Source organism: Crocuta crocuta, unplaced genomic scaffold (genome assembly GCF_008692635.1).
Source record: "Crocuta crocuta isolate KB4526 unplaced genomic scaffold, BGI_CrCroc_1.0 scaffold87, whole genome shotgun sequence".
NCBI lineage: Eukaryota > Metazoa > Chordata > Mammalia > Carnivora > Hyaenidae > Crocuta > Crocuta crocuta.
Genome location: NW_027532166.1, coordinates 5,995,511 through 6,016,349, shown reverse-complemented (window position 1 = coordinate 6,016,349; position 20,839 = coordinate 5,995,511). Strand labels below are relative to the sequence as shown.

Genomic DNA, 20,839 nt, shown 5'->3' with positions numbered 1-20,839 from the left:
TTCACCTGGGTTTTTATTGAGGATGGTTGTCTAGTGCATGCGTCTTCTCAGTAATCCAGGAACAAAGATAGGTCTTTAAGTGTTCTCCATAAGTCACTTATGCCCTGGAGCCACGGGCCTTGATGAGTCAGTGGTCTTGGAAAACGGTCATGATGACCTCACCTGGTCACTCCTTAGATGTCATCTCTTATGCTGGAAGACTCCAAAGAGATCATTAACTCCTTGACCTTTGCAAAGAGAACCAACATTATCTGTTCTATAAGTTATGTGTAAGGGAGGGGTGGAGGTCCCAGCAAGAACAGAAGCAGGAATGGGACCAAAGTAAAAAAAAACCAGCTATTTTCATGGGGCCCCTTCAGTTTCCCTGGCTCAGGAGAACCAAACACCCACACAGGACACAACCAGAGAGCAAGTCTCACCTGTCATCTCCATGTCTCTCTGTCTCTCTTCCTCTCTCCCAGTGTGAATCTCTGTCACTCTGCCACACCACACACCCAACATTCTACATCTTTACCAGATACCTAACAACCTTCTGAGGGCACACAGAGACCCCAACAATCCACATGTCCCTGCATGCACTCACTGTTAGACACTTTGCATCACGAACCGTCAGATTTTAGTTGTTTGTTTTTACTAGAAAAGTAGGCTTCTTGGAAAGACAATCTCTAGGCCTGGTGGGGAGCCTGGAGGACCAGAAACCTAAAGAAGGCCAGCAGATGCAGCAGAGTGTCCACCTTCTCAAGCACTCACTCGGCAACTTCATGTTCTTCTTCACAGGAAGCCGTGTCTCATTGCCCAGAAGAAGGCCAACTGGCCCGAATCCAAAATGTTATCCAGGAGCTTCCCCCATCCCATTACAGGTAAGAATCCTTGGTAAAAGAAGCCCACAGCCTCTCAAGGTGGTATAAGACGAAAGATGCAGGCTGGCATCATAAAAGGGAACAAGTTCAGTGGACAGTGACTTTCCTGTGGCATTTTGAGGCAGGTGAGTGGGTCAACTTTTACCAGAGTGAGTTGGTGCCCGACCAGGGACATTGGCAGGAAGGGGCAGCCTGTGTCCTTTTTACTTGCGGGGCACCCCTCAGAGTCTCACAGGAAGTTGTTCTGGCCACACAAGCCAACCTCACTAGCTGTGATAGCCTAGGTCCTTACCCAGACTCATAGCACAAACAAGTCTATGGAAACCAGGGTGATTTTTAAATAGGGTTTGGCTGAACCTTTTGAGCTTTTGGCTGACTCATCTCTCTATTTGCTCATCAGTACCACTCCTCACATCAGCCCACCCCTCCATTTTGTTCTCCCAATTTAGCCCCTCATCTAATCATCTTTCCCGATATTCTCTAAGCCTCTTTTACAAGGGGGCAGATTTTAATGTGGGATAAGAAAGAACTTCCTAGGGGCACCTGGGTGGCTCAGTCGGTTAAGCGGCCGACTTTGGCTCAGGTCATGATCTCACAGTTTGTGGGTTCCAGCCCTGCGTTGGGATCTGTACTGTCAGCCAGCTCAGAGCCTGGAGCCTGTTTCAGAGTCTGTGTCTCCCTCTCTCTCTGACCCTCCCCTGCTCACGTTGTCTCTCTCTCTCTCTCTCTCTTTCTGTCTGTCTCTCTCTCTCAGAAATAAATTAAAAAACATTTTAAAAAATTAAAAATAAAAAGAATTTCTTATAATAACAGATGTTATTCATCCATGAGATCAGCTGTCTAATAAGGACCAAGTTACCTGTAGCTGGAAGAATTACAGAAAGAGCAAAGAGCCGGTTTTAAGATTGTGTGGCAGCAGTGGCGATCTGGGTAAAATGAAGCCCAGGGAGCCACTGATGTCTCTCAGGCTCTGGGTGCTGTGATTCCCAGGTCTGTCTCTGCCTCTCCAAGGGCCTCAGCTGTCTTATGACAAAGCCATTCTGTTTCTCCACCTGGGCCAGAATGCCTAGGGCAAGGAAGATTATTTCCATTAGTCTTGTTACCTTCCTGATATCCCTCCAAAATTCATGAGATAGAAATACTTAGAATCTCTTAAATTCAAACCTAGAAACCGTCTCCAGAAGTCACGCTTTACACAGGCACCAAAGTTTCTTACTTTGTTAAAAATTTTTTAAAAATGACTCATTACAGGACCTTGGAATACCTGATTCGACACCTGGCCCATATTGCCTCCTTCAGCAGCAAGACCAACATGCACGCCAGGAACCTGGCCCTGGTGTGGGCGCCAAACCTGCTCAGGTAACCACCACACCCTCACCTTCTCACCACCCCAGTGGATTCAAAGCAGCCCACTAACTGAAATGAAGACTGGATTCTTCAAAACTGAAGCCACTTGAAGGCAGACCTGTAGCTAAGTGGTCATTTGTAACACAAATAAATTAAAGATGATTTCAGGGGTGCCTGGGTGATTCAGTGGGTAAGCATACAACTCTTGGTTTTGGCTCAGGTCATGATCTCACAGTTTGTGGGTTCGAGACCCTCATCGGGCTCTGCACTGACAGTGTGGGGTCTGCTTGGGATTCTCTCCTCTTCCTCTCTCTCTACGCCTCCCCTGCTCCCACACTCTCTCTCAAAATAAATACATACACTTAAAAAAAAAAAAGATGATTTTAATAGCCTGAGCTCTTTGCTTGCTAACCTGGAAACTCTGGGTTCCACAGGCATTTTCTGGCTACAGTCAAGATGTGGCTAAAGTTATGGGTCTGTATACTATAATTTTTTGAAAAGGCCTTTCTTGTCTTTGGGGCTTATTGGCTTTTGTTGGCTTTGGTGGGGTCACTGCTTCATATGACTTCATAAATGATCCTACCCCATAGAACAATTGGGTAGGGGTGGAAGGAGATCCTATGAAAAAAAAAATCCTGTATATTCAGTAATACAGTGTTTATAGTCTAACAATGTATGATACATGGTTACTGTTTTTTAAATTTGTTCATGGGGTGCCAGGATAGCTCAGTCAGTAAAGTGTCCTGACTTTGGCTCAGGTCATGATCTCGCAGTTCATAGGTTCGAGCCCTGTATCGGGCTCTGTGCTGACAGCTCAGAGCTTGGAGCCCGCTTCACATTCTATGTCTCCCTCTCTCTCTGCCCCTCCCCTGCTCTCTCTCTCTCAAAAATAAGTAAACAATTTTTTAAAATTTTAATAAAGTTGCTCAGTGTGTTGAGCCTCACAGACTTTGTAGAGTCCTTTTAATAGGTCCTACATAGTTAAAATATTCTAGAGATGAACGAAGTGTATACATTTAGGAGATGGGGCTTGTACAGAAGGTCCACTGGCTCCCCTTACTTACTTTCAGTTATGGGGCAGACTCACTCCCTGAATGTCTTTCGTCCATGATTTAGGTCCAAAGAGATCGAAGCCACTGGTTGGAATGGAGATGCTGCTTTCCTTGCAGTTCGCGTCCAGCAGGTGGTGATTGAGTTCATATTGAATCATGTGGATCAAATCTTTAACAACGGCACTCCTGGGTCTTTGGAGAACAATGGTAATGGCTCCATCTGGCATCCTTCTTCCTTTCCTTAGTCACGGGGCCCCAGAATAAGTTAGGGTGGGCTTGATTCTAGCTCCGAGGGTTGGCTGTGTGTGTGTGTGTGTGTGTGTGTGTGTGTGTGCTGACTACTCTGTGTGTTAGTGTCTGGGGATGGTGCATATGTGAACATTTGTCTGTGTGCAGCAAGATGTGTCTGTAGGTGGCTGTAGCGTGTTTCAGGTCAGCTGCATGCCTGGCCTATCCGTGAATGCAGCGTGCCGCACTGGAATAATCACAAATTGGTTTTAGTGAGTTGTTATACCCTCTGGGTTATTATCTACAGGCAACATGTCTCCCTTTTAACTATTAGATTTCAAATTTAATTTCAGTATAGTATTTCAGAAAACCCTTGTGTGTTCATCTCAGAGTTTTTGATTTAAGAGGCAGCATGTTCATACTCATGTGTATATTCAGAATGTGTTCCCTTCCTAAGCATTTCCTGAGTGCTTACTTTGTTCTGCCCTGCACCAGACAAAAGGCTTACAAAAATGAGTGTGTACCTGTGGGCATGCATATGCAGAGTAGTTAGCATCCCAACCCTCTGTTCGTGAGAACAGATAGAACTATTGTAGGCTGGATGTGGTAAGATGTAAGACTATGATTTCCTATAGCTCTCATAATGACGTAATGAGCCCTAGGAGTGAATTGGCTTATGTCGTTGAACTCCTGTGAGCTGAATTTGTAAAAATAAAAGATCAAGATCTAGTTGATCAAGAAGCCTTGTAACTACCACTTATGTGAGTTTTCCAACATCAGCATACATCACAATCACCTGGAGGGCTGTTAAAGCACAGATTGCTGGACCTCATCCCCAGAACCTCTGAGTCAGTATGTCTGGAATGCTGCTGAGAATTTTTGTGTCTAGTGAGTTTTCAGGTGATGTTGCTGCCGCTGGTCAGGTCCACACTTGGAGAATCAGTGATGTATGAGAATCCTATCTACAAAATATTTGTGTTAGCTGATTAAAGCATTCTTTTCTAGTTCAGTGAATGTATTTAGAAGAAACAAGTGTAACCATCAGAATAATCAATTGCAGTTAACATCAAATTTTAATTCCTGGTAAATTGTTCCCACCCCTACCCTGTCCTCTATGTGGTTTATAACCTTTCTTTAAAAAATTTTAAACTCACATAGCATAAAATTCACGATTTTAATCACTTCAAAGTATACAATTTGGTGGTTTTTAGTGTATTCACAGAATTGTGCAACTGTCACCACGATCTAATTTCAGAACATTGCATCACTCCAAAATGAAACCCCATACGTAGTAAGCAGTCTCTGCACATTTCGCTCTCCCCCGAGACCCTCGCGACCATGAATCTACTTTCTATTTCTAGGGATTTGCCTCTTCTGGACATTTTATATAAATGGAATCATACAACATGTGGTCTTTTGTGACTGACTTCTTTCACTTAGCATATGTTCTCTAAGGTTTTCCATATTGTTGCATGTATCAGTATTTCATCCCTTTTTAAGGATGAATAATATGTATCCCACTGTATGCATATACAACATTTTGTTTATCCATTCATCATCTGAGATTTGGGTTGTTTCCACTTTTTGGTTATTATGAATAATGCTGCTGTGAACATTTTTGTACAAGTTTTTGTGTGAACACATGTTTCCAATTCTTTTGGTTATATTCTTAGGAGTGACTAATGTTTCCTTTATCTTTACCTTAAATCTCCCATTATTGTAAGCTATATAAATCCTTTTTGAAGGTAGGTGAGAATATACATTCATTCATTCATCCTTTTGAATCAACCAGTAAATTATTGGGGACTTACTCTGTGCCAGGAATGATTGCATGTGCTCCACATACATCATCTCATTGACTTATCACAACAACCACCATAAAGTTATTATTAATCCTATTTTATATGTGAAGAACTGGAGAACCAGAAGAGCTTAGTAACTGCCCAAAGCCACACAACTAGCAACTGGTGAGACTGAACGTTGAACTTCTTCTTTCAGCCCATTGCTCTTTCCCTAACTCGATGCTGCCTCTGTGAGGACAAAAAAGTAGGAAAATAGATCACCAAACTATTGTGGAGAATTGACTTTTGGCAAATGTTCTTCTAGACAGCAAATCCTATCCATGACTGATAGTGGGGTTTTTTTTTTGTTTTTTTTTTTTTTTATTTTTTTTATGTTTTATTTATTTCTGAGAGAGAGAGAGAGAGAGAGACAGCATAGCAGGGGAAGATCAGAGAGAGAGGGAGATACAGAATCTAAAACAGGTTCCAGGCTCTGAGCTAGCTGTCAGCACAGAGCTGGGGCTTGAACCCACGAACCATGAGATCATGACCTGAGCCGAAGTCGGACACTTCAACCGACTGAGCCACCCAGGCACCCTGAGCCTTTAACTCTTGATTGTCTCCATCACTTATTATTCAGTGCATTTCATGTAAATATTCTTATTATGAATTTGTATGGACTTTGGTAAGATAACATAATTAATATTTACACAAAATGGAAGAAGCCATATCCTCTGGAATTTTAGATTTAGAAATAGGGTTCTATTTCAGATTGGAAAGATTTTGGAAGTCATAGACTCTAATACCTTTATTTAATAAATGAGAGTGATGAGACAGAGAGATTGTGGTATATGCAAGATCCATTAAAACAAATATGCATTGGGCATCTTCTAGGTGGCAGGCACTGTTCTACACACTGGGGACATATCAGTGCACAGAACAGCACAGACCCTAACCTGCAGAGAGCTATGGTCTGGTTAGGAAGGCAGGCAATATACAAGCTTCCAAACAAAAACATTATCACATAACATAAATAAGACAGGGTAATGCAATGGTCAGTGGTTTGGGGGTGTTATTTTGGTACAGAGTGGCCATGGTCTCTGAGGAAGTGATCTTTGAACTGAGACCTTATGACAAAAGGAACCAGTCATGTGAGGATCTTGGGGATGAATGTTACAAACACAAGAGGACAGAGAGTCTAAAAGCTCTCAAGTGGAAAGGGGCTCATAGTGGTACAGAAAGTAGGCCAGTGTGGCTAGAGCCAATGCGGTCTCCAAAGTGTGGTGCCTCAGCAGGGGACACCAAAGACCAAAAGACCAAACTACAGGTGTTGGAAGAAACGATTAGAATTTCTTTTTCATTTCTATTGTATACTTTGTAATTTCTATGATTTTGTACATTTCTGTTATATATAACACTAATAAAGTAGTATATATGTATAGTTTTTAGTTTTTTACATTAAGAAGTTTTTACGGTATATTTTTGTAGACCACTGGGTCAGTGGGCAAGGAGGACGGGGAAAGCAGATGGAAGATCCTTGTAGGTCAGGCCAGGAGTTTGTTTGTTCTCAGTGCCATGGGAAAGCATTTGAGGATTTTGAGCAGGGAGTGCAGAGTCTGAGCATTCAGATTGCTGTGTGAAGGAGAGACTGAAAGGCAGCAAGCCTGGAAGCAAAGAGACCAGTTAAGGAGCAATGGCAGAAATCAGGTAGGCAGTCATGGTGGCCTGGACTATCCTGTTAGCAGTGGAAAGAAGGAAGGTGGCTGGATTCAGGATACATTTCAAAGGTAGAGTTTTCAGACTTGCTTATAGACACCATGTAGGAAGAGGTGGTGCATGAAAGAAAGGAATGAATGAAAAATAACTACTCCAGGTTTGTTTGTCATATGAGTAAATGAATGAATGGATGAATGGTCCCTTTCTGAAAAGTGCAAGAAGTACAGGTTACCTCCTGAAGCCCTGTGTGCCTGCTGGCTGTCTGGCCATCAGGTTGTTAGTTTCCTATGGGCAGCCTCCACCCTAAATCCCCCCAACCTCCAGAAGCCCTCTACCAGGAAGTCAGGAATGGAGGGGCTGTGGATGGGGAACCTGGCTAGACCTGATGTACATGGCTCCTTCCACGACAGCTCTTTTCTTTTCTGTATAGAAAACCCGCCCATCATGAAGAGCCTGACCTTGCCAGCCCTCTCCTTGCCGATGAAGCTGGTGAGCCTGGAGGAAGCTCAGGCTCGGAGCCTAGCTACTAACCATCCTGCTCGGAAGGAAAGGAGGGAGAATAGCTTGCCTGAAATTGTCCCTCCTCCCATGGGCACCCTTTTCCACACGGTTCTTGAGTTACCAGACAACAAGTAAGCAGCATTCTCTTAAATTCTGGGAAACATTTGGGTGGAGGAGGATAGAGGAAGAAGTTATATAGTCTCAAGGCCACAGTGGCAGCATGGGTTGGGGGTATGGGCTGGGTTGGGATGTAAGGGAACATTCCAGAAGAAGAAAAGGGAGCTATCTTCACAGCTCTTTCTCACCAGTGATTAATGTCTTCATTCACTGCCCCAAAGTTATCAAGCCCCGCTTTCCCACCAGAGATCCTTAAGTACCATGAAGGGGATGGGGCTCGTAGGGGTCAAGAATCATTGCTAAAATCCCTTACTCCTTAGTTTAGATAAAACAGTCTTGATATTTTCAGAAGGAAGTTTGCTAAAATAAAAAACTTGACCTCCTGCCCCCATCCTCCACCTCCAGGTAACATTATTAAAACCATAGAGACGAATGGAGGATAAGCTGACAAATAGCACCACTGTAGACTGAGAGCTCTGGGCACGCAGCACTCGGGGACACATATTCCTGGCTTCTGTTCCTTCTTCCATGCCTGTCAGAGCTCTCCTTGCCCCACCCAAACCAAACTGAACATCATTTTTATTATTAGGGTATTTTCTTTCTTTATTGCTTCCTCTGTTCTAACTCTAGTCTCCACACATCCCTCCTCCCCTCACCTTAACACTCTACTATAAATAGTAGGCAGTGATTGAAGCAGGAGTCCTAAACTTTAGGCAGACAGTAGGTGGAAGGGCTGAAAGGCAAAATTTCATTGGAGATGGTCATCCTTAATGTTTGGTCAGTAGAAAAAGGTATGAAAATAGACACCTCAGACTTCTTGTCAGCGTCATCCCCAAAGTGATGGGGCTGCTTCCCTTTGGGGAGGGGGAACAAGTGCTACCATATTACACAGCAGTAGGGGCACTTGTCACAATGCTTGTTCTGGGAATGGCACACCTAGAACTCACCTGGCAAGAAACCCTTCCATTTCCTAAAATGCATGGATCATGCTCCTTCTAGACCAAGCCCCATTACTTTGCTCCCTACATCCCTGGAGAATAAGACTTCCACCCCAGGATCAAAAAGAAGAGTACTTCAGAAGGACCTTCAAGTGCATTAACTCTGTGCCTTAACCACATAGAGGGTGCACCATATCCCAGGGTATGTGACCCTATAAAATAGATCCTAGGCCAAGTGCTTGGGGGGAAAAAAAAGATCTAAAGGAAACCACCAAGTACTGCAGATCTATCTCTGACTGATTGTAAAAAAACATGTTGGGCTTGACACCTGGATGTTCTATGGGAACCCTGTGGAGAAAAGGTCCTTTGTGGAACCCACAAGTTGTAGAGTTTCATCAGGAAACTTTATGAAATTTGATAGCTGGGCAAACCAGAGCAGGACAAGGTCTCTATGGTGACCTCTGGTGGCATGAGCCTCTCCAGACCCAGTCTAGCCCTCTCCTTTTTTGCCTCCTACTTGAGGCAGCCTGGTGAGAGGCATCAGGGAAATGAGAGTGAAGCCAGAGACACACTAATTACCCTCTGCCTTTCCCTGCAGTGATCTTTGACTACACCCAGCAGCCTCCAGCTCGCCCAGGCCAGACTCTTTTCCAAGTCACTTTGTCTTCCACCCCCTTATCAGTCCACAGAAGTCTTTGCCAGCCCTTGCCTCACCTGTGGATGACCTAGCAGTATGGCCCCAGTGCACCGCCAAGCTCTATGGTCTTCTGAGTTCACACCTACAAAAAATAGGTGTCTTTGAAAACCTAGGACCTGCAGTGCTTACCAGAATCCCCAGAACTGTGTGCTTTCTTGTGACCTCTGAGTCTCCCACACATCCCTGCCTCTGTCTGCCCTCACACCTGCCTTTAATAGCACACCTCTGCCCCTTGCCCTGGGGAATATGAAAGCCTAGCTTGGTCATCCAGGGAATCCCCAGACAGGGCCACACTCAGGCTCAGACTGGATTTTAGAGAGGGATTTCCTGAAACATCAGAACATGACTGGGCTATTCTTTCTCAATTTGAACGTCCCACTGAAAGGACTAGTTACCAAACTAACCTTTTCTTATGGTTTGGCTCTTTTAGAAGAAAGCTCTCCAGTAAATCAAAGAAGTGGAAATCAATATTTAACCTGGGACGTTCTGGATCAGACTCCAAATCAAAGCTGAGTAGAAATGGGAGTGTATTTGTGAGAGGGCAAAGGCTCTCAGGTAAGAATCAATAGGAGTTATATTTTATGAGATATATATTGTCTTAGAAAAGCTCAGTTGAGTCTGTCTTCTGCATAGGGAAAAACCCAGTTCTTCCCTACTGTTTCTCTCACGTGTATCTCCTCACTACCTACATAGCACTTTACTTCTGACACTTCTGGTCACCAAGTGTGTGGAGGTTTTTCCTCACAACAAGCAATTCTCTGCTACACCAACTGGGTGTCCTACAACATAACTCAATTCTGATACTGTCTACCCAGAGACAGCATCAGATCCCAAGATCCCACAGGTTAAGGGCTCAGTCCCACAGGACTGCCTCCCACTCCACACATTCTCACAATTCAGGTACCAGTCACAAGCCTAGGTTGTCACCTGTGCTTCTGACCAACCTGCTGTATATCAGAGGTTCAAAAGATCCCTCCTTTATTTGATTCATTTGCTAGAACAGCTCGCAGAACTCAGGGAAACACTTCTTTACGTTGGCCAATTTATTAAAGGATATGATAAAGGATACAGATGAACAGCCAGTTGAAAAGATACATAAAGTGAGGTCTGGGAGAGTCCTAAGCACAGGAGCATCTGTCTCCTCCATGGAGCTGGGGTGCATCACCCTGCTGATGGATTTGTTGCCCATATGGAGACTCTCTGAATCCCATATTATTGAGATTTATGGAAGCTTCATCACCTAGGCATAATTGGTTATTAATTGATCATTAACTCCATTTTCAGCCCTTCTCCCCTCTCAAGAGAATGGGAGGTGGGGCTGAAAGTTTCAAGCTTCTAATCATGGCTTGGTCTTCTAATCATGGCTTGGCCCTCAACCAGGAGCCATCCAGGAACCCACTCAGAGTGGCCTCATTAGAACAAAAGACACTCCTATGACCCAGAAAGTTACATGGGTTTTAGCAGCCCCATGCTTATAAACCAGGGACAGAGATTTTATAAATATGTATTCATCATAGATATGTATGTGTATATCTAACTTTTTCCTAGCTCTGCTTCTTAGGTCTTTGGTTTGACCATGTCAAACTCAGCAGACCTAAAACATAAAGATTAACTAGGGAGTCTTTTTTTAAAAAATAATTCTAGATTTACAAAAGAAGTTGCAGAAGTAGTAGACAGAGAACCTTTGTACCCTTCATGCAGCTGCTTCTGATATTAACCATAATATAATGAGCCAAGCCAGAAAATTAGCATCAATATAATACTACTAAATAATTTACAGGCCTTATTTGTAATTGACCAATCATCCAACTAATGTCCTTCCTTTTCTGGGTCCAGGAATGCACATTGCATTCAGTTTTCATGCCTCCTTAACCACCTCCAGTCTAGGATATTTCCTCAGTGTTTCTGACCATGACACTTTGGAAGAGTATGGCCATTTATTTTGTAGAACATACCACCTCAGGCTGGATTTGTCTGATGTTTTCTCATGATTCAGTTGAGGTTATGAATGTTGTGCCTGTCTCTGTGGGTCATGTCAGGAGGCACATGATGTCAGTATCTTAGCGCTGGTGATGTTAACTTTGATCACTTGGCTAAAGTGCCATCTACAAAATTTTATTACTATTTTTTTTCTTTCCAACGAACAAGTAGGTTGTAGGAGATATTTTGAGACAATGCAAATAACCTGTTTCTCATCATAATATCATTCCTGAATTTTAGCATCCAGCAGTGATTCTTGCTCACAAAAGTTGTTACTGTTATTACAACAGTTATTACTGTGGTGTTTGCCAAATGGTCATTTTCCGTTTCCATCACTCTGTCTACATTTATTAATTGAAATGTACTATAAGGAAATCTGTCCCTTCTCCCCTATGACTCATGCCAGGGTTATAAATTTTAAATAAGAGTGTTGGCTTATGGGAATTATATCTGAATAATGAATAGGAATTGGTACAGGAAAGAACTGAGGGAATCGGGGCACTTGGGTGGTTCAGTAGGTTAAGGATTCAAGTGTCCAATTCTTAATCCCAGCTCAGGGCATGGTCTCACAGTTTGAGTTTGAGACCCATGTCAGGCTCTGCATTGATGGCCCAGAGCCTGCTGGGGATACTGTCTCTGCCCCTCCCTCATTCGTGTTTTTCCTCTCTCTCTCTCTATCACAAAATAAATAAATAAACTTAAAAAAAAATAAAGAAATAAGGGAATCACTATACAATGGGGAATATAACCAATCCAGCTGAATACTGTGTCAGAAACGGAAGTCCAAAGAAATCTGCCACAATCACTTTAGTGTTATAGATTGAAAGTCTGATTTTTAATAAAAACAAGGGGCAGTAGTTATGAAAACAAGGTATAAAGAGTAAATGTACAAATGCAATGAGCAAACCTCAATTGGATCCTTTGAAAAAAAGGGCTACAAAAGATAATTTGGGGGACAGATAAATTATTAGATTATGTTAAGGAATTGTAAATTTTCATAGGGTGCTAATGGTTCTTATGAGGCATATGCTGAAGTTAAAGTATTTAAAGATGAAATGTCAAAATATCGAAACTCATTTTCATATGATTCGGCAAAATATAAGTGACTAGGTAGATGCAGATGTAGAAATACATGGCAATATAGAGAAAGCAAATATATGGCAAATGTCAACTTGGGTGGTAGGTTTAGAGATGTCCCAATTTTGTGAATGTTTGAAGTTTTTAATAATAAAGATTTGTGGAAATTAATGCTTATAGGAAAAACAAGAAAAAATATTTTTAAGGATTTTCCTTGAACACACTGATTACTGTATGCCAAGCACAGATGTTAGAAATCATCACCTTTGCCTACTGGAGTAATGAGAGATGTCACAGGGGATAGACAGCAGGTATAATAATTTAGGCTGGAAATAATAGCACATCCACCTCGACTGGCTTATGCTGTGAGGGAACTTACGGGGTTCTGTAATTGGACACCCAGATGTAGGGAAGGCGTCAGGGTGGTTTAGTGGCTCTGTCTCCACTCCCCTATATTTTCCTCAGCTGTGGCTTCCCAAGTGGGTCAGCTTCATCTCCAGACTGGCTTCTTCACTGCAACGAAGTGGCTATAGTGCTTCTAGGCTTTACGTTTGACTATCACTATGTCCAGAAGGAGAAAAGACAGCACTTCTGGTAACTTGTACCTAAAAGCAGGGACCCTTCTTTCCCAGCAATCTCTCATCATAGCACCCCCAACCCTATCTCCGTTGTCTTCACCTGAGTCATATAGATCAATTCCTGTGGCCAAGGGAATGCCCTTTGCTGATTGGCTTAGTCACGGCTTCCTAAACCAGTCACTGGCATGAGGAATGGTATTACACTCAGATGCACCCAAAAAAGTTCAAGAGATCTGTGAGAAGGAGGAAGGAAAATTGGTTCTGGGTAGGCATCTACAACATTAGCTATATGGGGAAACATGTCTTTCTGCAAATGGAAAGATACCTCAGGTGAAGAGGGCAGGTTTCTGATACAAATCAGAAATTAAGATTTTTTAAGGAGAATTTGAGGGGAGGAGTACCTGGCAAGAAACTCCTGATCTAATAATAAAGAGATTTGCTTAAGCACATCAAAGAGAGAATTCTAGTTACAGAATCAATGATATAATAAAAAAAGTTTGCCAAGGAACAAAAGGTCAAAAACAATAGAGCAAAACAAATGAGTAAAAATGAAATGAATGATTTGCCTTGTCCTTGACTTAGGAAGATTTCTAACCCGAGTGGTTTTCAAAAGGAAGAAGCTCAAGGTGCTGGATCAAAAGGTGGTCAACTCATAGAATGCACAGGGTGTCCCTGGCCAGGGGGTCTAAGCCTGGCTGTACCTCAGAGGTTCACACTCATAGCAGCTTTGCCTCAGGAGGTCTGTGGGGAAGCCAGAGTACTGATCATTTTTAGAAAGTCCCCCAGGTGATTTTGAAATGCAGCCAGGCTTGAAAGCTACCGGTCTTACAAACTGGTGCAGCCACTCTGGAAAACAGTATGGAGGTTCCTCAAAAAATTAAAAATAGAACTACCCTGTGACCCAGCAATTGCACTAATAGGTATTTATCCAAGGGATACAGGTATGCTGCTTCGAAGGGACACATACATCCCAANAGACAAGTATCATATGACTTCACTCATATGAGGACTTTAAGATACAAAACGGATGAGCACAAGGAAGTAAAAATAATATAAAAACAGGGAGAGGGACAAAAACATAGGAAACTTTAAAATATGGAGAACAAACAGAGGGTTGCTAGAGGGGTTGTGGGTGGGGGATGGGCTAAATGGGTAAGGGGCATTAAGGAATTTACTCTTGAAATCATTGTTGCACTATATGCTCACTAACTTGGATGTAAACTTAAAACAATTAATATAAAAAAATAAATTAATAAAAAAAAGAAAGCTACTGATCTAAAACCATGTGAACAAACTAATAAGGAATAGATCACTAGAATGGCTGAATTTTGATGGGATGCAGAGGTGAAATTGAAGAGCCAACAGTGCCAATACAAGTGGCTCTCTGACCTTGACTATTGCCTCCATGCCCACTTTTCACAGAGGAGGATTGCTGAAACCCTCAAAACTAAAGACCAGGGATGGGGGGAACTTATGGTCATATCCACCAATGTGGTCTCTGTTAAGTGACTCATGGACTCACTGTTGAAATATGCATGTGAAAAAGGTCAATCAGTGGATTAACATACTTAAATAATTTTTTAAATTTCTTTAAATAATGTTTATTTTTGAGACAGAGAAAGAGAGTGCATGAGCAGGAGAGGGGCAGAGTGGGAGGGAGACCGAGAATCCCAAGTAGACTCTGCACTGTCAGCACAGAGCCCAGCACAGGGCTTGAACTCACAAATCGTGAGAACATGACGTGAACCGAAATCAAGAGTTAGATGCTAAGCCGCTGAGCCAGTAGGCGCCCCACATATTGAAATAATTTTTAAAAATATTTTCTAAATTCCATGACTAAGGGACTTTTAAAAATTGTTTCACCATGTATAGCATTGAGGATTTTTTTGGAGGGGGGTAGATAAGGGGTGTTAACCCATATTTAGAAAGTTGAACATAAATAAGAAATAAAGGATAAGAAAAAATGGGGTATTGACCAAATGAAGATGCATCACATTGGGGTCTCCCAGTCACTGATGCACTGGAATTTGTATATTGCCCAACAGGAGAGTCCAAGGAACTCTCCAAAGTGAATGGCCTTTAAGCAGGGAAGTCCCAAAACCGTAGGGATAATCTAAGAGAGGGGATTGAGGGACCCCAAAGCTGCCAGAAAACTGGTGGATTTACCTCCATGAGGCCAAGACAAGGTCCCAGACAGAAAAATATAATCTAAATATAGACACAGGCCAAGGAATCCTTAGTTTCTATCCAGAAATGGAGCCAGGAAATCCTTGAGAACTGTTCCCAAAATCAGCAGCTGTGGCCACCAAGGCTGCATCATCAGAAAGAGGGTCCAACATAAAAAGTGAACACTGGTGGCTGTGCAGAGACAACTGTTGTCCGTCCTCCATGACACTTAGTGTCATCTGGTCACTGGCTTTGAAGTCTGTCACATGGAACCCAGAGGAAGTCCAGAAAGGCAGCCTCTGGAAAACAAAGGCAAAAGCTTGTCTCAGAAGGAAGGGACACTGGCCAGGCAGTCTTAGGATAGTAAGTCAGTTTGTAAACTTGTGGAAATAGCAGATGTTGAAAGGACAAGAGTTTTAGCCTACTAGAAGTAAGGAGGTGGAGGCAGTCTTATTATTTCCAAGGGTTTGCGTGAAGATGACTCTGTCCTCTCCCTATGGACCCCAGGCAGAGGGAAGCCCTGAGCCAGGAGGCCAAGGGGCTAATTCAGAGCCTCTCAGAGATAACAGAGTTTGGAGCAAGGAGGAAAATGGGGGAACTTTAAAAGAAGGATGAAACAGCTCAGTTTGAGTTGGGGCCAACTCCGAGTGCTTCTTACAGACCAACTCCTGAATCTCTCCTGCTGCTGAGCCCTGGTTTATCCTAAAGAACAACAGCAACGAGGGTTACTTGTTGTTGAGCATTGACTCTGTTCTGCGTTAGTACAACCTGATTATTTTTTTTATATAAAAATATAATCAGGTTAGTACAACCTGATTATTTTTTTTATATAAAAATATAATCAGGTTAGTACAACCTGATTATTTTTTTTATATAAAAATATAATCAGGTTAGTACAACCTGATTATTATTTTTATATGCGCGACTCATGCATTTCTCACGACAACTCTATTTTTCTTCATTTTACATGTGAGGAAACTGAAGTTTAGAGAAAAAGTCAGCCACATATCTGAGTTCACGTCGCCCAAGGTGGCAGAGTGGGGATTCAAAGCCAGATTTGTCTGAACCTAGAGTTAACTTTACAGCCACGAGTCCTGGGCCACCCACTCAGCTTCCAGACTGCCCTCTTCCCCCTCCTACCAAGCTTGCTAGGAGGAGCTATCTTTCAGCCAGTTCAGCTCCCAGAGAAGAGATGACATTCTGAAGCGCCTAATCCTGTCCCTGGAATAACTGTTTACTTCTTTAAGCTACATTCTTCCCCAAATCTGCCTAGGTGTCTTACAAAGATGCACAAAGGACACAGAGAGCACATAGCAGGTGCTCATAAAAAGGTTGGTTTGGTCTGGATCTGCTCCAGGGTAAGGCTGGTGGGTGAGATCATTTGGAGAAGCCACCAGTCTGCAGATGTCAGGAGCAGACCTGCATGGGGGAGAAAGGGGACTTCAATCCCTTGGGCCCTCTCACTTGCTGTACCCAATTCCTGGGTGCTGTCAGATGTGGCTACAGCCAAGAATCCTGCTCTGCATAGAAGGGGTGGCCTGGAACTCCATGTGTTCTATGCCATGGTTGAATCTTGGTATAATAAAATCGGGTTCAGGGCTCCTCATTTGCTAACAGCTATTTGACAAAATTGTAATTTACCTGTGCTTTTAAAATGTTAATAAAACGTTGGTATACAGATGCTCTGTTTTTATAAGCTCAGTCCCATCATGAAAGTAGGAGCATCTAGAGTAAAATGAGGAATGTTTTCTAAAGGGGAAAATTATAAACACTTGAAAAACTTTCCTGAAGAAAGTTCTCTCATGTAGGTACAGCCTGACCTGTTGTTCTGAACGCTTTGCCTCAATATGTATTCATCAGGGAAATTTTTTTCTTTTGTCTTTAGTGGAAAAGGCTACTATCCGACCAGCTAAAAGCATGGACTCGCTGTGCTCAGTGCCTGTGGAAGGTGAGATCTCACAACTGGGGATTACTACCGGGAGACAGGAGCTCCTACACCAGACCTGCCTTCATGAGCTACCTGCCTGCTGCTCATCTCATCACAATCATGCACACCCCTAGTCGCAAATCCCCCCTGAACCCTGAACCCAAAGGGTTCACACAGCCCCTGCCTTAGTCCTCCCCCTCCCATTACACTACAGGTCTTGTCCTAAAGGGCCATCCTGCTCCTCCAGCCTTCCTCTAACCACAGCTGGATGGCAGCCATTTTACACTCAAATCTGAACCAGGTAAAAGGGCAACTCCTGAGAATCAAGACAGAGGGGGGTTCCCCCTTGGGCATAAAGAAGAGCTGAGCATTGGTTTTTACCTCATGGTTGAGTGCCTAGGTACTCATGTGTCTTGAATTTGCATGTTCCCATAGGCTGTCAGGTCATGATTTTGAGTTAGTAAATTCATTCATTCATTCATTTATCAGTAAACTGTGATGGGCACCAGCCTGGCAACGTAGCTGGCCATCCTTCGGTGGAGTAGATGTGTGTAGAGTTGCATGCAAGGTGACACATCACCAGAGTGGCTCCTCACCACGTTGGTCTTAAGGGCTGACCTCCCTGTACCTCTTGCCCTTGTTTTTTTCCTTAAGCAGCCAACAAGCACTGCTACAGGTTGTGAGGTACAGGGCTTCCTGCCTTTACCCCATGACATTCCAGCTCCCTTAATACAAAACATTTTGCTCTTTGATAAAGGAAGTAGCCTGAAACAATGCAGAAAATCTTTAGAACAACCTTTTAAAAATAATTGTGAACTTGTAAAATAACAAACTTTTCTTTTTTTTTAATGTTTATTTATTTTTGAGAGAGATAGAGAAGAAGGGGAGGTATAGAGAGAGAGGGAAATACAGAATCTGAAGCAAGCTCCATGCTCTGAGCTCTCAGCATGACCTGAGCCAAAGTCAGATGCTTAACTGACAGAGCCACCCAAGCACCCCGATAGTGAACTCTTTTTAAGCTGATGCGATCCTTTTAGCATTTTCTCACCTTTCTAGTCATCCATTTGCTTTGGTTTTGAAAATTTTTGAGGCAGTTATTGCCCTATTCTAGAGAATTTATTATTTCAAAATGTCCTTCCCCTACATAATGTTCAAACCTCACGTTACATAAGATGTCCAGCACAGCCCTTACATTGCTGGGAATTATTTTCCCGATCCCGGATAATCCACTTGTTATCTTGCAATTTATTTCCCATACGGGTTTTTCTCTTCTTTACTTTCACTTTTAAGTTGGTTGGGAACTTGCCCCTCACAACTGGGCTTTCTAACTTTTCATTAATTTACATTTCTAGTTTCTCATCCCCTGAATCAGCAGGAGGAAGCCTGGGAAAAGGGAGAAAGGTCTAACATTTGTTTCCTTGCTGGGAAGTCGTTTGAGTCCATCTGCCAGAGGAGGCTTAAAACAATACATTTTTGAGTTTTAAAATAAAACAAAAGTCTGTTATTTTGCCCTTTTTGTCTTCTCCTTCCTTTTGAACAAACATCATTTTGCCATCTCCTGCCTGTCTTTTTTCTTTTTTCATGATCTACATTTAGTGCTTGGTGGATGACTGCTCTGTTTAGCAACCTTAGCAGTGGCCACCTTGGGACCTTGGGAAGACTGCTCTACCTGCAAAGTTTAAAACAGATACATCTGATGACAGCAATTGGTCCTGTCAGGGCATCGTGCCAACATTCTGTGCACGTGAGAAGACGCTTACTCTCCCGTCAACCAAATGTTATCCACGTGTCTCTATGAGGTGGCTAGAACGCAACGCCTTTCCAGTATTCAGCTGTTGTACACCTTCCCTTACTGGAAGGCTGTATAGTCTTATGTGTGCCCCAGCAGCTGACCACGTGTCTCTTTGCTTTTTCACCAGGGAAAGAAACCAAAGGAAATTTTAATCGAACAGTCACCACTGGTGGGTTTTTCATTCCGGCAGCAAAATTGCATTCGACCAGCCCTGGCAGTTCATGTGACCTCAGCAAACAGGAAGTCGAGTGGGGCCAGGAGGGGATGCCGGCGGGGGCAGAGGGGGGCTTTGACGTGAGCAGTGACCGAGGCCAACTCGAGGGTGCTCAGGCCCGGCCCCCACCTGAGCAGCTGAAGGTGTTCCGGCCCATCGAGGATCCCGAGAGCGAGCAAACAGCCCCAAAGATGCTGGGTATGTTCTACACGTCGAACGACAGCCCCAGCAAATCTGTCTTCACCAGCAGTCTCTTCCAGATGGAGCCCTCGCCCCGTCACCAGCGCAAGGCCCTGAACATCTCGGAGCCCTTTGCGGTGTCCGTGCCGCTCCGCGTGTCGGCTGTCATCAGCACCAATAGCACCCCGTGCAGAACACCCCCTAAAGAGCTCCAGTCGCTTTCTAGCCTGGAAGAGTTTTCTTTCCAGGGCTCAGAGAGTGGAGGTTGGCCTGAAGAGGACAAGCCACTGGGAGCTGAGACTTCCACAGGTAAAGCAGGGGAGAAAGGGGTTCTTTTCATTACGAGAGGTTTAAAGGAAGACTTAAACTTGCTTGAACAGAGTTTGCAAGACACTGTAGTGAGGTGGTAAATACCATGGGCTCTGGAGCCACACTGCCCCAGTGCCAGTCCAGTCTCTGCCATTTCACTGTATGGTCTTTAGCAGCTCTGTGTGCCTCAACTTCTTGATCTATAAAATAGGAATGGTGCTCATAATCATATCTTCTTCATACATTTTCTGTGAATATTAAGTTAGTTAATATATGTAAGGCTCTCAGAACAGTGTCTAATACATAGTAAATGTAATAAATGCTGCCTATTATTTTATTCACTCACATAGTGAGAGGCAGGAGGAGAAACTCAAAGAATGGAATTCTAGCTCAAAAGCTAGAATTAGGGATTCAACACTTCTAGACTCTACCTCTCTCCATCCACCCAGCCCTCATTTCTACTTCATATGTGCAGAGAACATGGCTAGCAACCCTAGCAATGAGAAAGAGCATCTTGCTCCCAATTTCCATATATCAAAAGAGGGGAAGACTCTGATTGGTCCTGCCTTGGGTCACATGTCCAGCCTTGGACCAATTATGGTTGCCAGGCAGTTACAGTTCTAAGACTGGCTAAGCGTGAGTCTCTGAACCATCTTTGGAGTTGGGGGAGGGGGTTCTTTGATGAACAGCCAACTGTGAGCCACATGAAATGGAAGTAGGGAGAACCTCAAAGGTGAGGATGACTGACAGATAAACCAACCAATGCTCCTTGTGGTTTAAGAATATTTTTATTATTGAGACACCTGCATGGCTCAGTTGGTTGATTGTCCAACTCTTGATTTCAGCACGGGTCATAATCCCAGGGTTGTGGGATTGGGCCCCCACATCAGGCTCTGAGTTGACAACACAGAGCCTGCTTGACATCTTCTTTCTCCCCCTCTCTCTGCCCCTTCCCCACTTGCTTGCTCTCTCTCTCTCAAAATACACAAATAAACATTTTAAAAAAGAATACTTTCATTATTAACATTAGCTAACTTTTTTTTTAACAACTGTTACGGTATCAGGCACTGTCCTAAGTGTTCTATATGCATTATCTCCATTCTCCTTACAACTCTGAGGTATAGGTAGTTACTGAAGAGCCCGGGCACAACATTACTATTATCCCCATTTGCTTAGAGAGGAATCAGTTAACTTGCTAAATGAGTCATAGCAAGGAAGTGGAAAAACCAGGATTTTAATCCAGATTTTAAAACCTGTGCTTTTAAACACTCCACCATGGCCCTTCACATCTTTACAATGGGCTGTGAAGTTACAAAGATTGTTAAAACATGTTCCCTTCACCCAGCAAGCTCATGAACCAGGGAGAGAAACTGTACTGA

The 20,839-nt window shown here is 43.3% G+C and overlaps 1 protein-coding gene across 2 annotated transcripts in view; it reads left to right on the top strand.

The window, feature by feature from the left end:
* Positions 1-20,839, top strand: part of ARHGAP31 (Rho GTPase activating protein 31) — a 111,675-nt gene that overhangs the window by 77,531 nt on the left and 13,305 nt on the right. For both annotated transcript variants that reach the window (XM_077776665.1, XM_077776666.1), the window contains 7 exons: positions 778-860; positions 2,112-2,219; positions 3,324-3,466; positions 7,415-7,616; positions 9,668-9,792; positions 16,924-16,986; positions 18,885-19,460. In XM_077776665.1, coding sequence (XP_077632791.1) covers positions 778-860; positions 2,112-2,219; positions 3,324-3,466; positions 7,415-7,616; positions 9,668-9,792; positions 16,924-16,986; positions 18,885-19,460 — 1,300 coding nt within the window. The remainder of the gene's footprint in view (positions 1-777; positions 861-2,111; positions 2,220-3,323; positions 3,467-7,414; positions 7,617-9,667; positions 9,793-16,923; positions 16,987-18,884; positions 19,461-20,839) is intronic.